The sequence below is a fragment of the Gekko japonicus genome, unplaced genomic scaffold, assembly GCF_001447785.1.
Source record: "Gekko japonicus isolate JY-2015 unplaced genomic scaffold, Gekko_japonicus_V1.1 scaffold40, whole genome shotgun sequence".
NCBI classification, from domain to species: Eukaryota; Metazoa; Chordata; class Lepidosauria; order Squamata; family Gekkonidae; genus Gekko; species Gekko japonicus.
Window position 1 is genome coordinate 850606 of NW_015172554.1, and position 23979 is coordinate 874584.

A 23979-nucleotide genomic window follows, 5' to 3' on the forward strand; every position below is an offset into this window, starting at 1 on the left:
CCCCGAAAAATAAGGGACAATCGTCCGGTGCCTATAAGTCGAAATTCCCTAAGAATCCCAAACAGGGACTTTGACTTCAACCTTACTGCTCAGACTCGCCTTGCACCCTTCCTGCACGCATGGCTCGCCATTTCTACGGACAAATGGGTGCACTCTATAATAAGAGATGGCTATCTCATAGAGTTTTCTCTGACTCCCAGAATCTCCCGTTTCATCAGAACCCCGGCGTCTCCTGCCCTGCTACAGGAGGTACAATCGCTGACACAAAAAAACGCTATAGAGAAAGTCCCGATGGCGGATTGTTGCCGCGGGATTTATTCCAAATATTTCACAGTCCCCAAGAAGGACGGAGGACTTCGTCCAATCATGGACCTCCGTTTTCTCAATCGGTTCATCATTTACAGAAAGTTTCGCATGACCACGTTGCAAAGCATTTTACCACTCCTGTCTCCAGGGACTTGGATGGTCACTTTAGATCTCAAAGACGCTTATTTTCACGTCTCCATCCATCCTCGTCACAGAAAGTTCCTCAGATTCGCAGTCGGGGAGGACCATTACCAATTCAAAGCCCTTCCATTCGGGCTCTCTACCGCCCCCAGGGTTTTTACGAAGGTAATGGTGGTTGTCGTCGCTCATCTTCGCCTTCAGGGCATTCAGATCTTTCCGTATATAGACGACTGGTTGATGGTGGCAGATTCAAGAGAATGTCTCCTTCAGCACATCACCATCACATTGTCGGTCCTATCCTCCCTTGGAATTCTGGTGAATTTACAGAAATCCATGCTGCAACCTGCAACTCGCGTGCAGTTCATAGGAGCTGTCATAGACTCCCTAGCCACTCGGGCGTACCTTCCTCGCCAACGGGCAGATACCATTCGTCTGGAAATTCAACGTTTGTTCCAGTCCAACGTGACATCAGCGGTCCACATTCAGCGGACCTTGGGTCTCATGGCAGCCACCACTTCCGTGATCGAATATGCACGCCTTCGCATGCGCCCGTTGCAGCTGTGGTTTCTAAAGAAATTTCGCCCTTCCATCCATCCTCCGAGCCTTCAACTGGTAGTGCCTCCGCAGGTCCTCGTCTCCCTGCAGTGGTGGCTCGTGGACACCAATCTGTTGGCGGGTGCACCGTTCCAACCGATCGTTCCCGTAATGTCCATCACCACAGATGCCTCCCTGTGGGGTTGGGGTGCTCATACAGACGACACTTGTGTGGGTGCTCCATGGCAACCCCTTTGGAAGAGTCATCATATCAACTATCTGGAACTGCTGGCCGTAAAGTTTGCCCTAAGATCCCTACTCAGACAGGTTGTAGGGAAGGATGTGTTGATTTTTACGGACAACACAACTGCGATGGCTTATATCAATCGCCAGGGCGGGACCGTGTCCAGGTCCCTTTGCAGGCTAGCTATGGACATATGGGAAGAGTGCCTTCATTGGAACATCACTCTCCAAGCTGCCCATCTGCCAGGAACTTTGAACCAACAAGCGGATTTCCTGAGCAGAGGGGGAGCATCGGACCACGAATGGGAGTTGAACTCAAAGTATCTCCTTCCTCTTTTTCAACATCTGGGACATCCCCACATCGATGTTTTTGCAACTCGATTGAACAAGAAGTGTCCCAGGTTTTGCTCCAGAGCGGGGTTGGACCCTCTGTCAATGGGGGACGGTCTGTTGATGTCGTGGGCTCACGACTTTCTATACCTATTTCCTCCGATTCCGCTGCTCCACAGGGTGCTTGTGAAAATACAACAGGACAAGCCCCATTGTCTCCTGGTAGCCCCCTGGTGGCCTCGGCAGGTGTGGTTTCCGACACTGCTGCGGTTAGCCAAGGGATCCTTCGTACACTTCCCGCAGGAGTTGGATCTCCTCCAAGCTCAGGAAGGCCAGGTCCTTCACTACGATCCTCTGAGTCTCAAGTTGACTCTATGGGAAATACGCTTTCAGTGATGGATGACCGTATCAATGAGGTCCTGTTGAATTGTCGTAAACTGTCTACTAGGACGTCTTACGCAAAGAAGTGGGATTTATTCCTACAGTACTTGAGTTCTTCCAATTTACCTCCTCCGCCAGTGGATTTGAGGTCTATTTTTGCGTTTATTTTGTCCAGAATGGACTTGGGACTCAGTTTTTCTTCAGTTAAGGTGTATTTAGCTGCGGTGTCAGCTTTTCATCCATCTATTGATGGGTTTTCAGTTTTCTCGCATCCTCAGACGAAACAGTTTTGTAAAGGTCTTATTCGCCTGTACCCTCCCCGTCGTTCTCCGACTCCGGCCTGGGATTTGGCTTTAGTTTTGCGGTTTTTGATGGGAAAACCCTTCGAACCACTGGCCACTTGCTCTCTAAAGTTGTTATCGCTCAAGACTGCGTTTCTGGTGGCCATTACTTCTGCTCGTCGAGTCAGTGAGTTGTCCGCTTTAAGGTGTGATCCACCATACTTGATTTTTTCCCCTCATGGGGTGTCGTTGTCTTTGGACATCTCCTTCTTACCGAAAGTCGTTTCGGAGTTTCATCTACGTTCAGATATAGTTTTGCCGTCATTTTTCCCGTCTCCTGCCAATGAAGAGGAACGGAAATTGCACTCTCTGGATGTTAAGAGGGCGTTGCTGTTCTATTTGGGCAGGACCAAGTCTTTTCGTCAGTCTCCAGCCTTGTTTGTTGCTCACAGTATGCCCTCCCTAGGGAAGAAGATCTCTTCCCAGACGCTGTCCAGGTGGATTGTGGAAGTAATCAAGCTATGTTACGCTTTGGCTAAGAGACCTCTTCCAGGTCAACTTCGCGCCCACTCTACAAGGGCGGTGGCGGCTTCCACAGCTTTCCTGAGAGGGATGCCATTGGAGGACATCTGCAACGCTGCGACTTGGGCTACTCCGCTCACCTTCGTGAAGCATTATGCCCTTGATGTCCGGTCTACTCGTCGTGTGGCGTTGGGTCGGTCTATCTTGCAGACGGCGCAGGTGTAGGGCCTCGGCCCCTCCTCCAGGTAAGAGTTATTGCTTGCTATTCTCCCAAGGGTGTGATGCACAGAGACCACGAAGAAGATAGACAGGTTGCTTACCTGTAACTGGTGATCTTCGAGTGGTCATCTGTGCATTCACACCACCCGCCCTCCTTCCCCTCTGCTCTCGGCCCTTCATCTTGTTTCTTTGAAGGCTGTTGGGTGGCGGTCAGAAGGAACTGGCGGGATCTGCGTGCCCCTCCTTGGTCATGCGCAGTGGAGCCGGCGCGTGACCTGGGAGAGGCGCGAAAATCCCTTTTGCTAGCTATCGGTACCGAGAAGGTCAGCGCAGGCGCAGAGTATCCCAAGGGTGTGAATGCACAGATGACCACTCGAAGATCACCAGTTACAGGTAAGCAACCTGTCTTTCCCAGTTCATGCCCATCCCTATTTCCAACAGCCCTATCAATGGAGATAAGGCTAAGCCACCAAGTTCCATGTGTGGTATGTAAGCTCTGCATTCATTGCAAAGTTGTTTGGCATTCTTCCAACCCCATATGTGGACTGCAGCTCATTTTCTCTGGCCCTTAGAACTCCATATCTTCTTAGCTTTACCACTGCTTTAGGATTAGATGGTCTCAGGAAATTCACTGAATTCCTAAATCCTTGAATATTGTCCAACTAACACTGCTGATGGTAAAGGGTCCATTCAGGTCATCCTGAAGGTTCGTAGTAACTTGGGAACCAGCAACGTCTATAAATATTTTGGTATTTTATGTTGAAAAGTTAGTCCTTGTGCAACAGGAGAGCAAACTTGTCGGACACAAAAACAGGTACTATTATCATCCAGTTTTAAAATATGGTCCTTGATTATTTTATAGAGCTCATTGGTAGGTGAACTGGCAATCACATCTATTGACAGATTCAAAGTAGACAAGTTAGGATCCATAAAATTTTCCATGATTATGTAAATTAATCTTGATGAATAAGTGGCAACAACCCATAACCCATTTCCGATTTAAGGATCCTGACATGATATTTTAAGACTATCTATGCCATTGCATCCAAGGAGTTTTGGCCCATCTCTGCTCATAGGACAATTCCAGCAACACATTTGGGAGCACCAGTAATTGTGCACAGAAAATGTAACAATAGAATTTGCTCATGCTCTGTGGGAAGAACTGAGACTATAGCACATATTGTACTTGACTACCTGTTGAGAGCTGAAGCTAGGAAAAAGTTCCTTTTACCTTTATTTTCTCTAATTCCAGAGTCTAGTACAACTATCAAATCTAAAATTAGGTGGCTTCTTTCAAATTCTGATTTCAATGTTACCTTCTGTGTGGCAAAATTTTTTGCAACCCTATGCTGATTGTATCATTGTTCTGTTACATCCCATGTGGCTCTTAACAGTATAATTAAAGTAAAGTAAGAATTCCTAATTTACCGCCTCCCCCCTACTTCTAACCCTTTGGCATTTTTCCCCATTGGGTCAGATGCTCAAGGTTATCTCTGCAACTATAAGAGTCAGAAATGTTGCCCATGTAAGTCTTTTCTTCACAACTCAATAGCAACCACTATTTGCATAAACCTGTTAATCATGCCAGCTGTATACCTTACATGACAAATGGGAATTATACCAGATAAAGACGATGTACATCTTTAAATGCCACAGACACACACCTGAGAACTCTAACCTGCTCAGAATACATGGAGGCATGTACTGTACATGGATATTTAAAGATGCATATATATATATATATATGCATATATCATCTACTGAACTGTGAGGAACACTAGTATATATGCAACAACCTTGCTAACAATATAATATGCTTAGGAGGCTTAGCTTTCCGGTCAGAGCCAGCCTTCTAGGCAGTACCTCTATTTCTAGGAATTAAACAGGAGACTATTTTCTGTTCCATGAAGTATGAATGCTAGCCGTTTCAATCATAACCAGTTTCGAATTAATTGCCATTGAAATAAAAAAAACACATAAATGAACTGAGTGCTTTCCCTCTCCTTTATTAAAGGCATCACATTGGGAGCTTTACGTCAAAATCAAAACAAAGAAAAGGTTCCTCTTGGAGGAGACACAATGGCACACAGCTCCAGGGACATGAAACAAAAACATGCCCGATTCATTTTGCAAGAGAACCTGCAGGTCCTTGTTTCAAAGCTCTTTAAACAGTCAGAAGCATCAAGCTGAGATAGTGAACTGGAGCACTTGAACAAACAGAAAGCAAAAATGTAAGGGAGGGGGGAATCAATGCAGACCTCACAGGCTCTCAGCAGCAGCAAAATTAATTTGTAACATAATTAAACTCTCCCTAGAGGGACAGGCATGATTGAATTAAAGGAACCCAAATCATGCTTAGGGCTTTGCTGGTCCTCTGCAGACACCAGTCCCCTCCCTGCTGAGGATCACACATCTTGTCCAAAGTCCAATTACAAGCACCTGCCACAAAGCAATCTCATTACAGACAGGTGCACTTCTCTTGCATCACACCCCGAGTAACTCTGCTGCACGTGGCTCCTACAGCTGCCTAGCAAAAAAAAAAAGTTCTCACCTATTTGTCATTATAGTGCCAGACAGAACACCTGGAAATTATATGGCAAAATTCTTGGGCCACTATCAACATTACATTATGTCAGCAATCGTCAAAACAGCCCTACAAGGTAACCCAATCGCAGCCTATGAATTATTTGTCGTTGATAAAGGAGCTGCGGTGGCTCAAGTGGTTAAGACGCTGAACTGCAGGCTGTGGAAGGTCGGTAGTTCAGCAGTTCGAGACCCGAGCTGCTGCATGACGGAGTGAGCTCCCGTCTCTAGTTCCAGCTCCTGCCAACCTAGCAGTTCAAAAGCAAGAAATTGCAAGTAGATAAATAGGTACCACTTCGGTGGGAAGGTAACAGCATTCCGTGCCCCTTGTCTTTTGTCATGCCGGCCACATGGCCACGGAAATGTCTTCGGACAGCGTTGGGTCTTTGGCTTTGAAACGGAGATGAGCACCGCAACCCTAGAGTCGGACTCGACTGGCTTTCGAGCAAGGGAACCTTTACCTTTACTTACAGGAGGTGCCTTGAATTCTGCCATCTTACAGAAGAGACAGGGACAAGGCCTCCCTGAATGTTTAACAGCTGCTTCAGTGGGCCAGTTTGGATTCATGATTAAATAAATAACTAGCCATTCCCCTGGAGACTGCTGAAAAGTGTAAATTAACATGAGCTTTCTACCTTTTGTAAGCCATTTTCAGGGCTTTTTTATAGCAGGAAAGGGACTAACAAATGGGGGGGGGGAGAACCCTGTACTTCAGAAGATGGGAATGAGAGTGTGACCAGGCTGGCCAACTCACACTGTATGAAGAGCCCAGGTTAGGTCAGGGTCCCCACCCTGTGTCCTCTGTAACAGTCACGCATGACTCACAGGTTCTCCTCAATTCTTGGTTGTGCTGTGTGTGATTTGGATACATGGATAACAGTCTTTAGCATTCCCTCCTGCACTAGCTTTTGAAACTGAAATGGTCTGGGAAACAGGAGTAGTGGTGTGTGTGTGTGTGTGTGTGTGTGTGTGTTATTTGGCCTGTTGTGGAAACCCACAAGTGTGTACATAGGTTTCCCCAGAAGGCCAAAAAGTACACCCCCAGCCCAGGAAAATGGTGCAGTGGGGGGAAGGATAAAGCCCTTCTCCACACATGCCACAGTTCCCATCTGAATTGGGCACCATGCATCCAGGAATCGAGGAGAACCCACAACTCATGTGTGACTATTATGTAGGGTAGGGATGTATGAATTGGCCCTGACTTACATCTACTTTGAGGGCATGGGGAGTGGGTAGAAGAACAGCCAAAGAGGAAACCCTCCAGCCCTTGGAATGCCAAATGAGGGGTTTGTGGAATGAGATCGGTGATAGTTCAATACAATGACAACCTGTTCTAAAGCCCAAGGAACACTATCCATGTACATCTTAACTTCATCCGTTTCTCCAGCTGAACCTTCCTACCCAGTTGCTGTATCCGCACTGAAATCACTTCCAGACATGGCTGTAGCCAATGAATCCACTGCCCTTCCTAGAGGACCAATTCATCCCACCTTAGAATTTTTTGGAGGGAAATTACTTTTGTGGGATGATAGATTGCATTTACAGGATGAAAACTTGTTTTTAGGGTAGAACAATTTCTAGTTAAAAAATGATAATAATTCCCAGAAGTGGTAGTGCTCCAAGCTTCATCAAATGGATCTGCCCAGCTTTCTGCCTATCTAGTATTTCTCCTGGCTCAAGGTAGATTTTTCAAAATCACTGTCACCATTCTGTAATAACAACAAGCTGAGAGTCCTTTAAAGTGTTGTCATCCAACGTATATTTCTGATGTTAACAATTCATACACACTTAAAGACACAGAGACACTTGGGCTTGGCAAGAGTGATTTACAGTGCAATCCTAAGAAAGTATATTCAAAATCTTACTCAAGTCTATTCACTGTGGCTTCCACTAAGGAAAGTGCCCTTAGGATGGCACTGCTAGGAGTTTCTCTTGGTCAGGAGAAAAAAACCTGATTTCTCCATTCATTTCTTTGAAGCCCCACCTGGAAATAAGGCTGTCCCAACTGGTGAGAAAGGCCAGCTACAGCTTCCTACCCTACACTTATCTTTCTTTTTAAGAAGAAAAAATGTTTTGGCCTTTTCCCAAAAATAATTCTGTGATCAGCAGCAATCCTCAACTCATGAGCTGCATAAAACAGGCACCTGTAAGCTTCCCACGTTACCTTGTCTCTTTCAGTGTCTCATATTCAGCCTCACCACTGCTGAAATATCTTCAGTTTTTATCCCTTTTTGTAATAAAATGGGCCTTCTTCCTCTAGGTAGTCTATGTAATTTTTTCACTAGTTTTGTAATTAACAAGAACGTTCCTACTGACACCAGCTGGGAGATGGATATCAGCTCATAAAGTTCTCTTTTTAAACACTCTGCTGAAAGCATTTCTACACAAGCAAATTCTAGAAAGTGAGGCTGGAATTACACTAATGGATTCTTTTACTAGAAAGGAAGAGGAGAAAGACTGATGGCACTTAGCCTCAATTGAAATGGAAAGGAATTTTTTTCAAGCAGATTGTATCCAACCATCTTGCCCCTACAGCCTAATTATGTCCAACCTTTCATTCTGGAAAGGAACCCAGAAGCCCACAAAGGCATTAGAAATCCCAGCTTCCAGTTTTTTTCCCTTTCCTTTTTCAAAAGAGGAAAGCACTTATCAAGGGCCAGTTTGGACTGGGGTCATAGTACAGGGATTTAATCTTTACAGATCCCCCCAATTTTGCCAGTTGAAACCAACTTCTTATCCATGTTGTTATCAGCCCTGGAAAGAAAAGAAGAAGAGATTGGATTTATACCTCACCCTTCTCTCAGAGTCTCAGAGTGGCTTACACTCCCACCACAGACACCCTGTGAGGTCGGTGGGGCTGACAGAGCTCTTTCAAGAGCTGCTCTTTCAAGAACAGCTCTGACAGAACTATGGCTTGCCCAAAGTCATCCAGCAGGTGCAAGTGGAGGAGTGGGGAATCAAACCTGGCTCTCACAGATTAGAGTCCACGCACTTAACCACTACACCAAAAAGACAAATACTGGGTGCCTGTCTTGTTGCTTCCGGGGCTCATAATACTGTGGTGGATGGCTTTGGTCTGCAAAACCATGTGAGAAGGGCTAAACCTTCTGAACTCGGAGGCTATGCGGCAGATCTGAACTGGGAGGCTATGTGGCAGTTATTGCCCTTTATAAAGTGCAGGAAGATCCAATTCTAGATCTTCCTGCATCTTGTCCAGTTAAGCCTATAAATAATTTTAATTTACACTATGAGTGGAGAAGTCATTTTAAGTCAGGGAACAAGTGCTAAAATATTTGGTTCCAGTCCTGTTTCCCCTACCACCTGCAAATCTGTAAACTTTGCTCTATCAGATGACATCAGAGTAAGACCTATACTTAAATTTAACAACAGGGTCCTCCCTCTTGGTCTTCCTGCTTCCTCCCATTTCGCTTTCACAAAGCGTAGACTCCAAGAGCATAACCACAGAATGGAATGGTCAGGTCAAAAACCCTTTCCTTAATTTTCTTAATTAATCTGTATTGTTCCATAGGCAGTCCCCAGCCTAGTCCCAAAGCTTTGACTGCTAAATCAGCAGCCCATATTATCACTATAGTGTTAGAGTCTCCCATGGGCATTCCTCCTGGTAGATGCTGCAGGGAGCTTAAGCCACGTTCTGTCTTTCTGCAGGCTGAGAAGAGCAGACAGTCCCTAGCCAATTGCTTTATGCTTCCATACAGAAGGAATGAAAACAGCACAAGCTTTACTAGCTGTTTGGTTCTGGGAAGAATTCAAGGTGCTGCTCATTAAACTGAGCCAAAAACAGTCTGGGACCAGGATACTTAAAAGCCACCTATTCCTATCTATGTGTGCCCCTCAGCCAAGATCTTCAAGTCTAGGGAGGCCTTTCATTATGTACGCCACCTTAGAAAAAAGGTGGTTGGCTACCAGAGAGAGAGGACTTCTCCTGGATGATACTGCATCTCTGCCACTGCTGCCCCCACAAAGATTTACTTGGCACTTAACCAATCTAGTCAGGCCTTTAGATGACTAATGCAGAGACTTGTTTGTTTTCCTATTTTATGCATGTGTTGTGCTGTTTCTGGGTTTCACTCATTTTATATCATCATCAACTTATGCCTCTTAAGTAAACAGAACAAAACTGTAAATAAATTAATATGTAAGTGAGCACCTTGGTCAGGTGTATTCTTTGTAACATTAATTATGGTAATTTATGCACAGTCAAATATTGCCCATGAAAACTGGTAATTAGTTTATCATAGACATTTATTTGTACAGCTTAATGTACTGAGCTGGAATTTCTGTGCGTAATGGCCTGTTTCCAACACTTTGTCGCACTCTAGGATGACAAAGAAACAGAACTGAGGACGGTTCTGCTCAGACTGGAGTCCTTTACTGCCCAATGTCCTTGCAACATACAAGCCCCATCTCTGCTGATACCTCACTCATCGTAACCAAAGGCATGCTGCTAGTAATAATGAAAAAGATGACAAGTAAAGAATAAGGGAAAGTGTTCCCTAGATATCAGAGCAGAGTGAAATAGAGTATATTATATGTAAGATGTCACTTAAGAGGGAGTAGAACGAACAGCAGCAGTTGTAGCAGCTACATCAGCAGAAGGCTTGGGGAGAGAAATTTAGTCTTCCCCTCCACACACACATTCTTCCTCACCCAAAGCATCCTTGCTGCTATCAGGAATAGAGAGGTGAAAACCTTTTTTAAAAACACTGCAAAAAGGCCCGCCCTTTACAAAGGAAATCCCCCCCCCATTTTTCCAACAGAAAACCATGGGTTCTGAGGGAAAGATCTTGTGATTTTTTTTTCCCTTTTGGGATGAGTAAAATGCCTTTTAAGAGAAGGTGTAGGAAGATTTTTGTGTAAAACAATCTACAAAATTAGATAAAGACAATTACTGTATCTACTGTAGAATTCAGTATATTTTCAGGATATGTTTATGGTTCAGATGTGACCAGGGGTCATTTCGTAGAAAAAGAGCTAGGGGAACTCATTAGCATAACTCATTAGCATATGCCACACCCCCTGACATCAGGGGCCCGGCGGTGGACCTGCAAGGCCAGCGGGAGTACGAGGAAGCCCCGCCAAGGCCTTCCCTGGCCCCAGGCAGGCAGGGGTGGGGAGAGGCGGGGAGGAAGCAACTTACCCTCCCTCTTCTCCTGCCTCCTCCTGGCTGAATGAGGGCTGGAAGCGGGGTGGCCGGAAGCAGGGGGCGGGGCTTCGTCGTGTGCCCCGCCCCCCTGCATCTCACCCGGGGGAACTGCGTTCCCCCGCGTTCCCCCCCGAAATGACCTCTGGATGTGACTAGTTTTGTCCAGATACAATATGGCATACTGTTAGCATGTTGATCATACATTACTGAAGTGGTTTAAGCAGTGCCATTAAGTCGAACTCAGTATCAGTGCCATCCTAAGCACAGTTACATCCTTCTAAGACCAATGCAGTCAATGCTTCTAAGACCAATGCAGTCAATGCAGACCTTCTAAGTCCATTGACAGCATTGGTCTTAGAAGGATGTAAATATAATTTGGGTGCCACTGCTGATTTGTTTGCTGCAAAATTTATCATATATTTATTTGCAAATGTGGCTTGACAGTGCAGACCCAAGAATCTGCACAATGGACCAGCAACAGAAAATGACTCCCAAGGTTTGCAGGAAAATCCCAAAACCAAAAAAAAGGGGGGAAGGTTACAAACAAAACAAGGAAGCCATGTCATGGGGTTGCTAAGGAAAGAAACCACCAATAAGCAGGGCTGGAAGGAGAAAAGAAAAAGAGGCAGAAGGAGGGTGGGGATGAGCAAGAGGGAAGGAGGCACAGAGCAGCAGAGGGGAAGGGATTGTTCCTTCCCCCATGAGGCCTCACACATCCCCTCTCTTACAGTTTTTATTTTCAACTTTTTGTTTTTCCTACTTCTCAGTGGCAAAAACTACTCACTCACACCAAGTAACAGAGGGTAGCAGTACTTTGTAGGTCTCTTTCTTGCTTGTGTTGTGTATAGCAGTGTTTTTTTAAAAGCAAACTAGGGCATCTATACTTTTAAAGTTCAGAGAGATACAGGACAGTATAACTTTATATGTTCGTGCAAAAATTAATTTTGTGCTTTTAAAACTGTAGGATAAGTTTAGGCTTCCCAATGAAGTATTGCATAGATTGCAGTTTTTTGCCAAAATATATATTTTTTTCCCCAGGGAAAAATAGTGGGATTCTCCCTCCCCCATGGCTTCAAAATCTCAGAGTGAGGAAGCCTAACCTCTGGTCCTAATCTTGGAGGAAGTAAGAAATGCTGAAGCTACAGGTCAGAGGAGGCTTGGTGAGAGGACTGGAAGTGATTACTTCACAGGTGGAATAAGGGTGACTGCACCACCCTTTCATCATCTGTTCCGCATTTCCAATGCATCAGCTACAGAAAGAAGCCCACTCTCTAGCACAGTGAGGGCTTTCTTATCTTCCAAAGCAAAACTCTTCTTCTCTGTCAGCAAGACATACTTCTGAAAGTTCTTTCCATGGCAACTTTATTTTAAATCATTATTTGAACTTTATGCTGTTATGGATTTGAATTGCAAGCCACTCGAAGAGCGCAATCTGGCTGAAACGTAGCTTATAAAGATAACAATTAAATAAATAAATACAGGACCTGCACAGAAGTGCAAGATACACTGAAACTACAAAAAAGGGCAGGGTATAATAAGATTGTTGCACCTTGAATCTGAAAGCTCTTAATGAAAAGCTCAAGAAGCCATCCATTCCTCTTTTCCCAATTCCCCCAGCCTGAGACAATGCCAACAATTCAAGACAAAAGAATGCCCGGGCTCCTGCCCCATCACTTACACAATGCTGTGGTGAGCCCCTCTGGCTGGTCATAGTGGACACTGGCAACACACAGTGTGTTGAGGGCAACAACACACAGGACAATCCAATAGAAGCTTTGTGCTTTCACCATGCGCCGGATGAAGAAGCGGAACATCTTCTCTTTCCTGCGGAAGTAGGAGGAGCTTTCATTCTTTGCACTCTTCAAGCTGGCACGAGCAAACGGCGACCCTGGGCATTGGAGGGGTAGAAGGCAGTGTCATTGCTTATGGAAACAAAATACAAGGACATACTCCTGTTCAAACCTGTTGTTCATCAAAAAAAATCTATTCTACATAGACTCAAGGAAGCTTCAAACTGATGATGCTCCCACAACATCAGGCAAACTTAAACTCTTATTGTTATTTCCAGTTATTAGAAAAAGGCCATTATATACACCTGCTATGTAGCTATACTGATAAAACCATATACAAGCTGTTACTACAAGTGGCGTGTCTCAATATTGGGGGAAATTAGCTATGAGACGGAAGAGACCAGAAGGGTACAAGGGACCGCACACCTATATATACCAAGGTCCAGTTCAGTATGAAGATTCCAGATTTAAAGAGTAGTTAATAGTTTTATTAGAAAATATCCCTGCATAGAACCACACTAAGCAATCAAAATATACACACAATCCAGAACTAAGAAATAAAGAGGTGATGATAAAGATGTTAAGGAGCAGTTATAGGGGTCATGCTACCTGTCCAGACGTCCATGTAGAAGAAAGTGTAGATGGCCAGCATTTCACACAGAGAAAAGATGCCCAAAGAAGAGACTTTTGGGGGTGTACCCTAAAATAGGCGCCCTTGGAGTGCACACTGAGCCACGGTTTGCTCTCTTATTTTTATAAGAATTTGAGGGGCAGTCTCCTGGGCCAGAACTTGATAAGATTAATGGCCATTGATGGTCCTACCAGAATAGGTTGAATGGGTCTGATGACCATTGATGGCCCTACTGAAGTAGGTAGAATGGGTTCCCAGTCTTAGACAAAAGGGGAAAATGGGTCTCTGATAGGCATCAGAAAGAATCGTTGATGAATATAATGTTTGATCAATTTGCCCCAGTATCCTGAGGGAGGGGGCAGGAAGGACAGGTGTTGAGACAAAAGATTTTCACATAGGCATAGGTATCACACAAAAGGGAATCACATGAGTGTATGGAGAAGAGAAGGTTTGCCAGGTGGCTACTGAATGGCTATGGAAATGCAGATACTCTACCTGAAGGAACTCGCAGTCATTCTGTATGCTTACCTTTGCTGAGTGGGGGGGGGGGGTTGGAGATTGCCCTGAAGGACACCTTTTGCAACCTTAGACTGAAACCCTTTGCTTTTTGGCTAACTCTTGACACAGATCAAGATCTTTGGCCTGGTCCTATGGGTCTCTGGTCCAGGCCAGAAGTGGGGTGCCCCTGCTGTTGGGGCTACCCCAGGAGTAAGGCAGCGCCTCTGAGCTATAAAGCCTAGTTGCCCCTCCTTGCATCAGAGCATCTTGGAGGTAGAAAGAGTACCCAAAAAATGAGCTAAAATAGTGAATGACTTAGAGTATTATCCTACCAAGAAAAGCTGGATTGTTCATGACTTTTTAGCTTAGGGAAAAGGTGTCATTGGTTGATTCTGCTCTATAGTATGTTTTCTTAGAAGTCAGTCCCATTACACAAATGTCCCAGTTCTTCCTACAACTTATTTAAATTTCCCTCCTTTTTGCTTTGGTATTTCACAGCCACTTTTGCATCTCAGCTTAATTGAACACTTAACATGCGATGGCCACACAGTGTTCAGGAATCAGTCTTTAATCAGTTCTTATTTGGGGAGGGTAACTATTAATTACTAATTTCCTGCCAAAGTGATTGGTCATTAACTCTCTTGTTTCAATAATTATAATTATGAAATTAAAGTCACATAAATAAAATTAAAAAGAATTAATAAGCAAATTAAAACTCCCTTCCCAAATATGAAGTGATTAAGGATCAATTCAGGATTACCACCACTCCAGGTCAACAGGTAACAATTATGCTGAAAAACAGAAACATCATAGAGGGAAGGAGGCAAATTTACAAGGACAATAGCCCTGGAAAGCCTCAGTGGTGCTTTGCCAGTCCACTCTGCTAAGTTTATGGCTGTGTTGTAAGGTTTTGTTTTTTTAAAAATCCTACAAAAATCAAATACTGAAAAGACCATGATACTATAGGGAAAATACTGGGATGCACTGACTGTGGGCGATTTCTCACTAGAGCTGCCTCACAGCACAGCATTTGCCCCAACACAAACATGTCAATTTCACACCCGAGGCTGCAGGGCTGCATTTGACTCGGGGCTTCGCCCAATTTCCTCCACAGTTTCATGATCCTCAAAAACCGGGATCACGAAACTGCGGAGGAAATCGGGCGAAGCCCCGAGTCAAAATGCAGCCCCGGAGCCTCGGGTGTGAAATTGACATGTTTGTGTCGAGGTAAACGGCGCTGTGCTGCGAGGCAGCTCTAGTGAGAAATCGCCCTTGGTAACAACATCATCTAAATTTTCTATAAAAGTTTGAGTGAATGAATTATATCCACTTCCAGCTTCTGGATTCTAGCTTGAATGTTCCTTTACACAAAAAAATCTAAATCCAAAAAATCTAGCACAGGAGAGAGAAAGGCTTCATTCCCTTCTCATTATCTGCTGTGCAGATTTTTCTATTTGTGTGGGGAACTTTTCCACAAGGGGAGCATTCCAAAATGTGATCATCCTGCTGCAGTCTGATGTAGTGGCATGCATTTTACCTCCTCGGCACTCTACCACCTCACGCATGTGTGAACCAGGTTTCACTGGCTGAAACCTGAGATAGGAAGAAGTAGGAACATCACACAACAAGTCTTCAATGCCACTATTGTGATGGCAAATAGATTAGAGAATTTTTAAAGGACTGGAAAAATTCATGGTTTTATTACTGGCTGTTAGTCAGAGCAGTCAGATGGACCGTCCAGTTATACCCTGCCAATTAACAGATGCTAAACAGATGCTGGCCACATGACCACGGAAACGTCTTCGGACAGCGCTGGCTCTTCGGTTTTGAAACGGAGATGAGCACCGCAACCCTAGAGTCGGATTCGACTGGCTTTTGAGCACTTGCAGTTAGGGAATCTCAGTCAGTAACCAGCACACACAAGAGCTTTAAGGATCAGTCTCTTCAGCTGATTCTAGGTTTACCATTGCTGTGAGGAACCAAAAACAGATGTGCATTCATTTGGAATAAAATAACAATGCTCAAGTCACTGGACTAGCTACATCGGTTTAATCGCCTGGCAAGATTTATCGGAATCAGTATTTCCCAACAGTGATGCAGCTAAATACAACAAAAGACAAGCAATAAATGACTTCACAAATTATTTGTTATAAAAACAAGCTCCATGGAACCATAACAAGTATGCCTAATAAGGATATTCATTTCTTTATTAACTAACTGAAAAATGGGGAAGTGTTGTTTTTGGAAGCTAATGACATGTGTCCTTGTTATTCTGGCACCTGGGTATCTAGTTTACTGTGCAAGGAGATTGCCTAGGGATGCAGTCCTGTATGGCCAGCATGTGAAGAGTAGTACATGGAATTACCACACTGGAATCAGTACAGCCTTCCTCCCCCACACTGGGATGCCAGAACAGCAGCATCATGGCCAGGCTCTATGAATGAATGACTGAATGAATGGCCATTCATTCCAGGTCAGGCCCTTTCCCTGTTCCTATACAAACACTTAATGAGCTCATTCTTCCTGATGCTGATTCTTGGTACACAGGCTGCCTACAGGAAAAGAGCTGTGCATGGCAGCCGGGGGCAAGCAAGTTTAAGGATGCTTCTAAGAATTTATCTTTGGTGATGGCCCCCTTATCTTGTGTTCAGCATGATCTGCGTTGTCCCCCTAACAGTTGTATTTAAGTTTACCCGTCAGTGGTGAATATGTGGATTTATTTAAAATGAGGACTTTTCCTTGGGCTATAAAAATATAGTTTATTTATTTCATTAATTATTGCTTTTGCAGAATGAAATCCATTCTGTATGCATACACTGTACAACACTGTGTAGAATCAGTGGAGAAGGCTGAAACTGGAGGAGATCAAGGGATAAGGATGGAGAATTCATTTAGCATCCGTCTATGTTTTCCCCATTATTTGAGCATTGTTGATAGGGTTGCCCAGGTGAGGGCTGGAGATCTCACAGAATTACAGTTGATTTTCAGACAACAGATATCAGTTCCCCTGGAGGAATGGGCAGCTTTGGAGGGTGGACTCTGTGACCCGTGAGGTTCCTCCCCTCCCCAAGCTCTGCTGTCTCCAGGCTTTACCCCAAATCTCCAGAATTTCCCAACCAAGAGTCAACAACTCTATTTGCTGGTAGGGGAGATACAGAAAGGCCTGTCCTTGAAATGAACATGTTTGGGTTCATATCAGCAGGCCCGTAGCTACGGTGGGGCTTTTGGTGGCACTGCCCCTTTTCTTAAAGGGACGGACCCACAAGAATTTCTTCTGTAAATGCTCTTTTCAATCATTTTAAAACATTTTTAAAGGCATGTGCTCCTTTAAGCAGAGTGGGGTGCTGTAGTTGACTAATTCCCACACTGAGCAAGGGGGTTGGAGTAGGTGACCTCCAAGTTGCCTTCTAACTCTGTGTCAAGAAACTGGTCTCCTTTAAGAGAGGTTTTCTGCCTAAGCTTTCTTGACTACAGAAGTCATCACCCCCACCTGCCCGCTTGTTCTCAGAATTGTTGCTTAGGCTGACAGAAGTGATTAACTTGCAGCAGGTGAGAACTGTCTTCTACAGTGGTTGACAGCTTGCAATTTAGATATCTATCCTAGTAACAGCTTTTCTATTAGCTAAATGGCTTTTCTTTCTGCACTGAGAACTTCAGCCCCACCAGAAAAAAATTTGCCCCACAAGCCACAAAATCATGGCTAGGGGCCTGCATGTGAGCACCAGTAACTCACAGAAGGCGAGAACATGATTGACTCTGTTGGAGCAGCTCCATATGTTACTCTGCACATACGATTACATACGATTGTACCCTTGATCTTTAAGATGTTGCAGGCCTATTTTGTCTCCTTTGTAATAACAAACAAATCCCAAATACCCTTCTGAAGCTTCTGCTTACAAAAAATGAAGCAAATCCCATTTACTGAGATACAGCTTTGAACAGTGATGAAGTTTTTGTAGACAGTTTTAATGGGATTAACAAAGCAACTCGACTAGTTCAATGACCAGCAAGAGGCTTCCCCTGCTGGTCAGCCACGTTTTCATGGTGACTTGTAATTATGTTAGAAGTTTTCTGTGATCCTCATAATCACTTCGGAGAAATTATCAGTATGAAAATGCCATGAAATAAATACCCCCCTCAGCCTTTTAGAATCCATATTCTCAAAGCAAGGCTGTGTTGAATCCATGCCTGAAGTATTGGCTTTCCTATTCACCCAAAATCTAATCGCAAGAATATGATCCAGCCAAAGTGAAAAGCCTTTTAAATCCAATTGATTTAAACGAGAAAGGTTTAACAATGTTCAGCATTCTCCCATTGAGATCAATGGGACTTAACAGCACTTTACTTTGACTGCATCATGGCCGGAGTCCTAGACCCTACAGTCGTGAAGGAAAGGCTTGAAAAATGCATGACAGCCCCTCGTTCTCGTCTTCCTTAAAGGCTGGAAACCAGTAACAGAAATAACACCAAGAGCCAAATTCAGCACTGCATTCTGCTCTCATATGAGATTTAGAGTCACACTAAACATGACATCAGGAGATCCATAAATGGATTTCCAGCATTTTTGAAGAGTAAACAACAGCAGTCCCTTAATTTGGACCGGGAGAGATGGTATGGGGGGGAGAGTGTAACCACTACCACCATCCAGCTTTGTTTTCCCAACTCAGCTGTCTCCTTGGAGCTGCTATTCACTGAAGGGGAAGCACAAACACACAAGCACTGGTCAACCTACACAGCAGTCATTTTCTCTTTAAAAATGGGAGATTTGCTCACAGATCTCCCAGTGCTGCTTCTAATTTGACCCTTAGGTTTCTGGTTCCATTTCCTCCCTTGCATCTCATGGGACTGCATAACCAGCCAGAGTGTCAGCCTAGAACTGAGGAGAGCCAAATGGAATGCCAAGAAACTCACTAGGTCAATCATATGCACTCAGACTGACCTTAGTGTACAGGGCTGTTGAAAAGACAAAACAGAGAAAGGCGAAACTGTGTATACTGCCTTAAACTCTTTGGAATAAGGGCAGGATAAAATGTAACAGATAAAAAAAAAATACATAGCCTTACCTTGGGTCTAGTTACTAGCCACAGGAGACAGACATACATTTATTAGACCTCCAACTTACCAACAGAACAAACATCTGTGAAGTGGTCCTCTCCCTCTTCAGCATGGATAAGGTCATTCTTGCTCTTCTTTATTGTGGCCCTTTTCAGCACTGAATGCAAAAGGAAATGAAGGAAGGCACATGTTACCTTTTGGTAGCAGATAAGCTTCCTCACAAGCCCTTCTTGCCTCTCTACCTGGAGGCCAGTTTCAAAGTAACCATCCAGCATTGCAACATTACAAAACAGCTTCCTCACAGGCTCTTGGCCAAGGGTCTTTTTTTTTTTAGCCATTCAGCTAACGCTTAGCCTCCCCTGTCTGTTATTGCACATTCTAAGATTAAAATAGTGACAAAGAGGAAAGTTGAGCAGGCTTGATGATTCAGTGCATGTTACTTTCTCCCACACAGGGACAACAACAGTCACTCGTGCTAGTTGGGGCTTGAAAATTAAAGTGTCATCACATTTGGAAGGGAGAATACAGAATTTGGGGGCATTTAAAGGGCCAAATCCATCAGAGTACTCAGAAAGATCATCAGAATATCTTGTATGGACACTGACGTAGCGGTCAGGTGAGCCAACGGGAAGGGTCTAGTCCATGCTATAAAGGCCACAGTAGTTGGCAAATTCTGGGTTCTGGTATGCACAATGTTATCAGCATATACGAAGGCCTGCTGAAACTAGTCAACCCCAAGAATAACAAACTGGACATGCAGCAGACAATCTGGAAAGGTAATCTAGTAAATCTAGATTGTTTCTGAAGAGAAACATACAGAGTTCTCTCATCAGCCTTATAGAAAACGGCATTTTGATTTTCTGATGGGATTATTGAATAATAAGGTTGCCAACACCAGACTGGGAAATTCCTGAAGATTTGGGGGAACTGATCTCTGCAGCCTGGACATCAGATGTAAGTCCAGGGGATCTTCAGGCCCCACCTGGAGGTTGGCAAATCTATTAAATAAGTCTTAGGAGAGATCCCCAAAACCATCTAGTACAACTCTATGCCCCAAAGGTAGGTCCCTGCTCTGCCACTACGGATCAATTTAGACAATTCATAGCCTGGCATGTACAAAGAGAAAGTAAATATTCTTCTGCAGGTGCCTTCCTGCAAAAGAGGTGGCTTGTGAAAGCAAGATGAGCCATACGTGGCAAAGAGAGGCCAGCAATTGGGTGTGTGTGTGTCACCATAGCTAACCAATCTGACCTGCATATAAATTTTGTTCCAATCTCAAATATTTATTCAGTAAATATAAATTATTTATTTATTCATTTTGATTTATATCCTACCCTCTCCCGTAAGCAGGCTCAGGGCGGATCACAGCAAGTCGTTTAACAGTAAAAACAACATTAAAATCCAGTTTAAAACCAATTTCAGAAAAAGATGGCAGGCTGGTTCATGGTAGTCCAGAATGCCTCCTGTGTGGGTGCTGGCTAGATGGTCTATAAGGCTAACCCTAATCCCCAAAAACGATTATCAATTGAGGATTAGGAAAGATAAACCAAAATGAAGGCTGAAGAACTCTGAATTGTGCCTTATAAGCTTTTATTAATTGGTGATGCTCTTGTGTCTCTCTTTAAACAGTGAAATTACTGGTCATAAAGACAAATACTATAGCTTAAACAACCATGTTCAATGTAACTATAGCATTTTAGACTAAAACTGATATAAGCTGTTGTAATGATCTCCTATACTTGTGTTTTTAGTGGTTTTCTTTCCTTTCTCCCTTAGTTGTAACTTCCCCCTCCCTTTTTTCATTGTAGTTTATAGAAAAATGCAATAAAAAATCCCCTTCGGCGGGCCCAAAAATATATATATAAGGCATTCAATTGACCGGAAGAGGCCGTGCAGATCTCTTTAATATCGTAGGGTCATTAAATGGGGCAGTATGACAAGGAGAGGCCGAGATGGTTGGATGTTTGCTGTCTCAGCCAAAGGCCTGGCGGTACAGCTCCATTTTACAGGCCCTACAGAATTGTAATAGATCCTGCAGGGCCCTGATCTCAGGTGGGAGCATGTTCCACCAGGCCGGGGCCAGGGCAGAAAATGCCCTGATCTTGTTCAAGGCTAGACAGACATCTTTCGGGCCAGGGACTACCAGAAGGTGTTGATCTATAGAGCGCAAGGCTCTGCAGGGCACATATGAGGAGAGACGGTCCCATAGGTATGTTGGTCCCTATCCACATAGGGCTTTGAAGGTTCATACCAAAACCTTGAACCAGATCTGGCACTCAACTGGTAGCCAGTGCAATTGGTGCAGCACTGGCTGAATGCATGCCCACACAGACATTGCAGTTAAGAGGCGTGCCACCACATTCTGCACTCGTTGCAGTTTCCAGGTCAGATTCAAGGGCAGCCCATGGGCAAGTTACAGTAATCCAGCCTTGAAGTGACCATTGCATGGGTCACTGTAGCTAAATCCCAGGAGGAGAGATAGGGAACCAGTTGCCTGACCAGTCGAAGACAGTAAAAGGCCGATCTGGCAACATTGGTGACCTGGGCCTCCATGGAAACTGAGGCATCCAGAATCACCCCTAGGCTTTTCACCCTCAGCACTGGTGTCAACAACACCCTACTCAGATTTCTGATCCCACCCCCTCCACAGCTCAGGTACAGGACCTCTTTCACTGGATTTAATTTCAGCCGACTCTGCTGTAACCATCCAGCCACTGCCTCCAGTGCCCTGTCCACAATGTTATCAACGTACTAGTGACAGGCCAATGTGTGGCCTGCTTGATGTGTAGGAGCTGATACAAACTGGAGAGAGTCCCAGTGCCACCATGGATGACACTAGGTCCCTGGCTTGAGAGGATGCCACACCATCAGCATATCTTTATTATGCATATCCTGCATCTCTGTTGTATGAGGCAGCTTTTAGAAGTCTAAAAACCAAACACACCAATAAAAACAAAGCCAAAAATCAAAAGAACCAATAAAAGACAAGAAGCAACAGCACCGACAAAGCATTTTTAAATGCTCAGTCACACCTGTGTACAAACAAAAGCTACACTCTGAGTCATCCCATGGAAAACAGAGTGCAACTTCACACCACCCACATCCTATCTCTAGCTGTGGCCGTTTCTGCCGGCCCGACTTCTGGTGTCTGATGGAAGCCAGACACCAGGTGTCTCAGCTATTTAAAAAAAAAAACAGTCTGGATACACTCAAGTTAAAGCAAGAACAAAATAGCTGTATTAGACTAGTCCAGAAAGGGGGGGGAAGTACAGGGAGACTCAAATAATACTTTTATTAGGACTAACTCAACCACAATATTTAAAAAGTGATGTGTAAACTGAGTTCATGAGACTCCTTTTTGGGGAAGGAAGAAGAATGAAACTGAAAGCTACATAGTGTTTTGTAATGGGGGAACGGTCCAACTATTATTTTACTACCTCCCATGTCAAATTAAGACAGGCATACTCCTTTCCCTTTTGACTTTCACATCGGGATAAAAGCAGTATCAGAACCAGGGCTATTTTGGGGCAGGAACGCACAGGAACGGAGTTCCGTCTGGCTCCTGAGTTGGCCACGCCCAGCAGGAACATATTAGCGTAATAGGCCACACCCAACAGCAGAAACTCATTAGGATTGGCTACATTAGGGGTGTGTGGCCTAACATGCAAAGGAGTTCCTGCTACAAAAAAGCCCTAGGTTTTGACAACAAACAAGGTAAACAGAATAAGAAGCAAAAGTTGGGTGTGGCTGGATAACCACACTTCTGGTAACACAGGGGTGTGGCCTCATATGCTAATGACCTGTGCTGTCGGGGTGTGTGGCCTAATATGCTAATGAGTTTCTGCTTTTGGGTGTGGCCAATTATGCTAATGAGTTCCTGCTGGGCTTTTTCTACAAAAAAAGCCCTGATCAGAACTATTCTCTAGAACTGGAAAAATATATGCAAAGAAGTTAGCTCTGTTGTCACTATTATAAATCTCATTCTTTTAATCTGCGACCAATATTAATATGACATCGTGGCCCTGGCCCTAACATCAGCACCGAAGTAATATCTGATAGCCTGGCAAGGAACCTGGAATATGGCGATTGTTATATCTGGATGCCGAAAGAATGCCGCCATTGTTTACTTGAACTGCTAGCACTTTGCATTTTGTTGTGGTTTTAACTTTTTTATCTGTTTTAATATTTGTATAATGTATTTTTTTATATATATATATGACTGTAAGCTGCCCTGAGCCTGCCTTCGCAGGGAGGGTGGGATATAAATCAAATAAATAAAATAAAATAAAGATCTGTTTCAGGAGAAAAAGAAGCAGGGAGACAGACTATGCTTTTTTAAACTGCGTTTCTGAGGTAGGACTGTAATATGGAACACAGTAACTGAAACCTGTGAGGAGAAACATTGTAAAATAGATAATTCATAATACATGTAATCAAAATAGAAGGCATTTTAGCTCCAAGCACGCGGCAGGAAATGGTGATCAAGAATATATTGCAGGCTGGTTAGTCCTGCAATTGCAGCGCAGTAACCGAAATCTGATAGTGGCTCAGGTCAGGGAACAGCAATCCAATATTGGTTGCTCTCTGAATGAGCCTGTGATATCCTTGGACTCACATGCTACCCTCCTCACCTAATCAGATTTCTGCTTTTGCATTAAGTTACATACAAACTAGTAACCCGTGATTACAAGGTGAGAATACCAAGTGGTTTGGATCCTAGTTTGCATGAAAAGTGGAAACCACACTTTGCCAATTTGGATGGAAAAACAAATTATGTTTGGCTTACAAATGCACAAGTCAAGGAACTTTAATCAGGTTAAAGGAAAGGAAGGAAAGGATCTCACCACACGAGAGGAAAGGAGGAAGGGTGCGAGACCAAGGATCCCCCTTCCAGGTTTGTTTGCATTGCAGCAAACTATAGTTTGATATCATAAACTGAGCCAATGTGTTACATGAATATGGTAAATATTAAGCAAGTCTGCCAGGATCCGTTTACAGCCAATTCCTCCTTGATAGGAAGCTGGAAACTTTGTTGCTTTTCACAATAATTACAAGAAAGATGAGAACCCAATCAAGGACTATCTGGTGAGGAAGCCTAAAATAGCTTTCACGCAATTCAGTTTCAAGGCCCAAGCATCTCCAACTCTTGAGACCACATTCCTCTGAATGTTAAGAATGCCACTAGGCAATTAAAAAATAAAGCAGGCCTTTCATTACTTTCAACTTGGTGCAAACAAAACTCCATGTGTATTACGATACTATGTGGTGTGATGATAACACACTGCTCACTTTTAGTAAACA

General features: G+C 44.0%; 1 protein-coding gene across 1 annotated transcript in view; it reads right to left on the reverse strand.

The window, feature by feature from the left end:
- Window positions 1-23979, reverse strand: part of CACNA1B (calcium channel, voltage-dependent, N type, alpha 1B subunit) — a 562801-nt gene that overhangs the window by 212058 nt on the left and 326764 nt on the right. Inside the window, exons 11-12 of the mRNA XM_015421148.1 lie at window positions 18746-18835; window positions 12383-12592 (exon numbers count right to left, since the gene is read on the reverse strand). Coding sequence (XP_015276634.1) covers window positions 12383-12592; window positions 18746-18835 — 300 coding nt within the window. The remainder of the gene's footprint in view (window positions 1-12382; window positions 12593-18745; window positions 18836-23979) is intronic.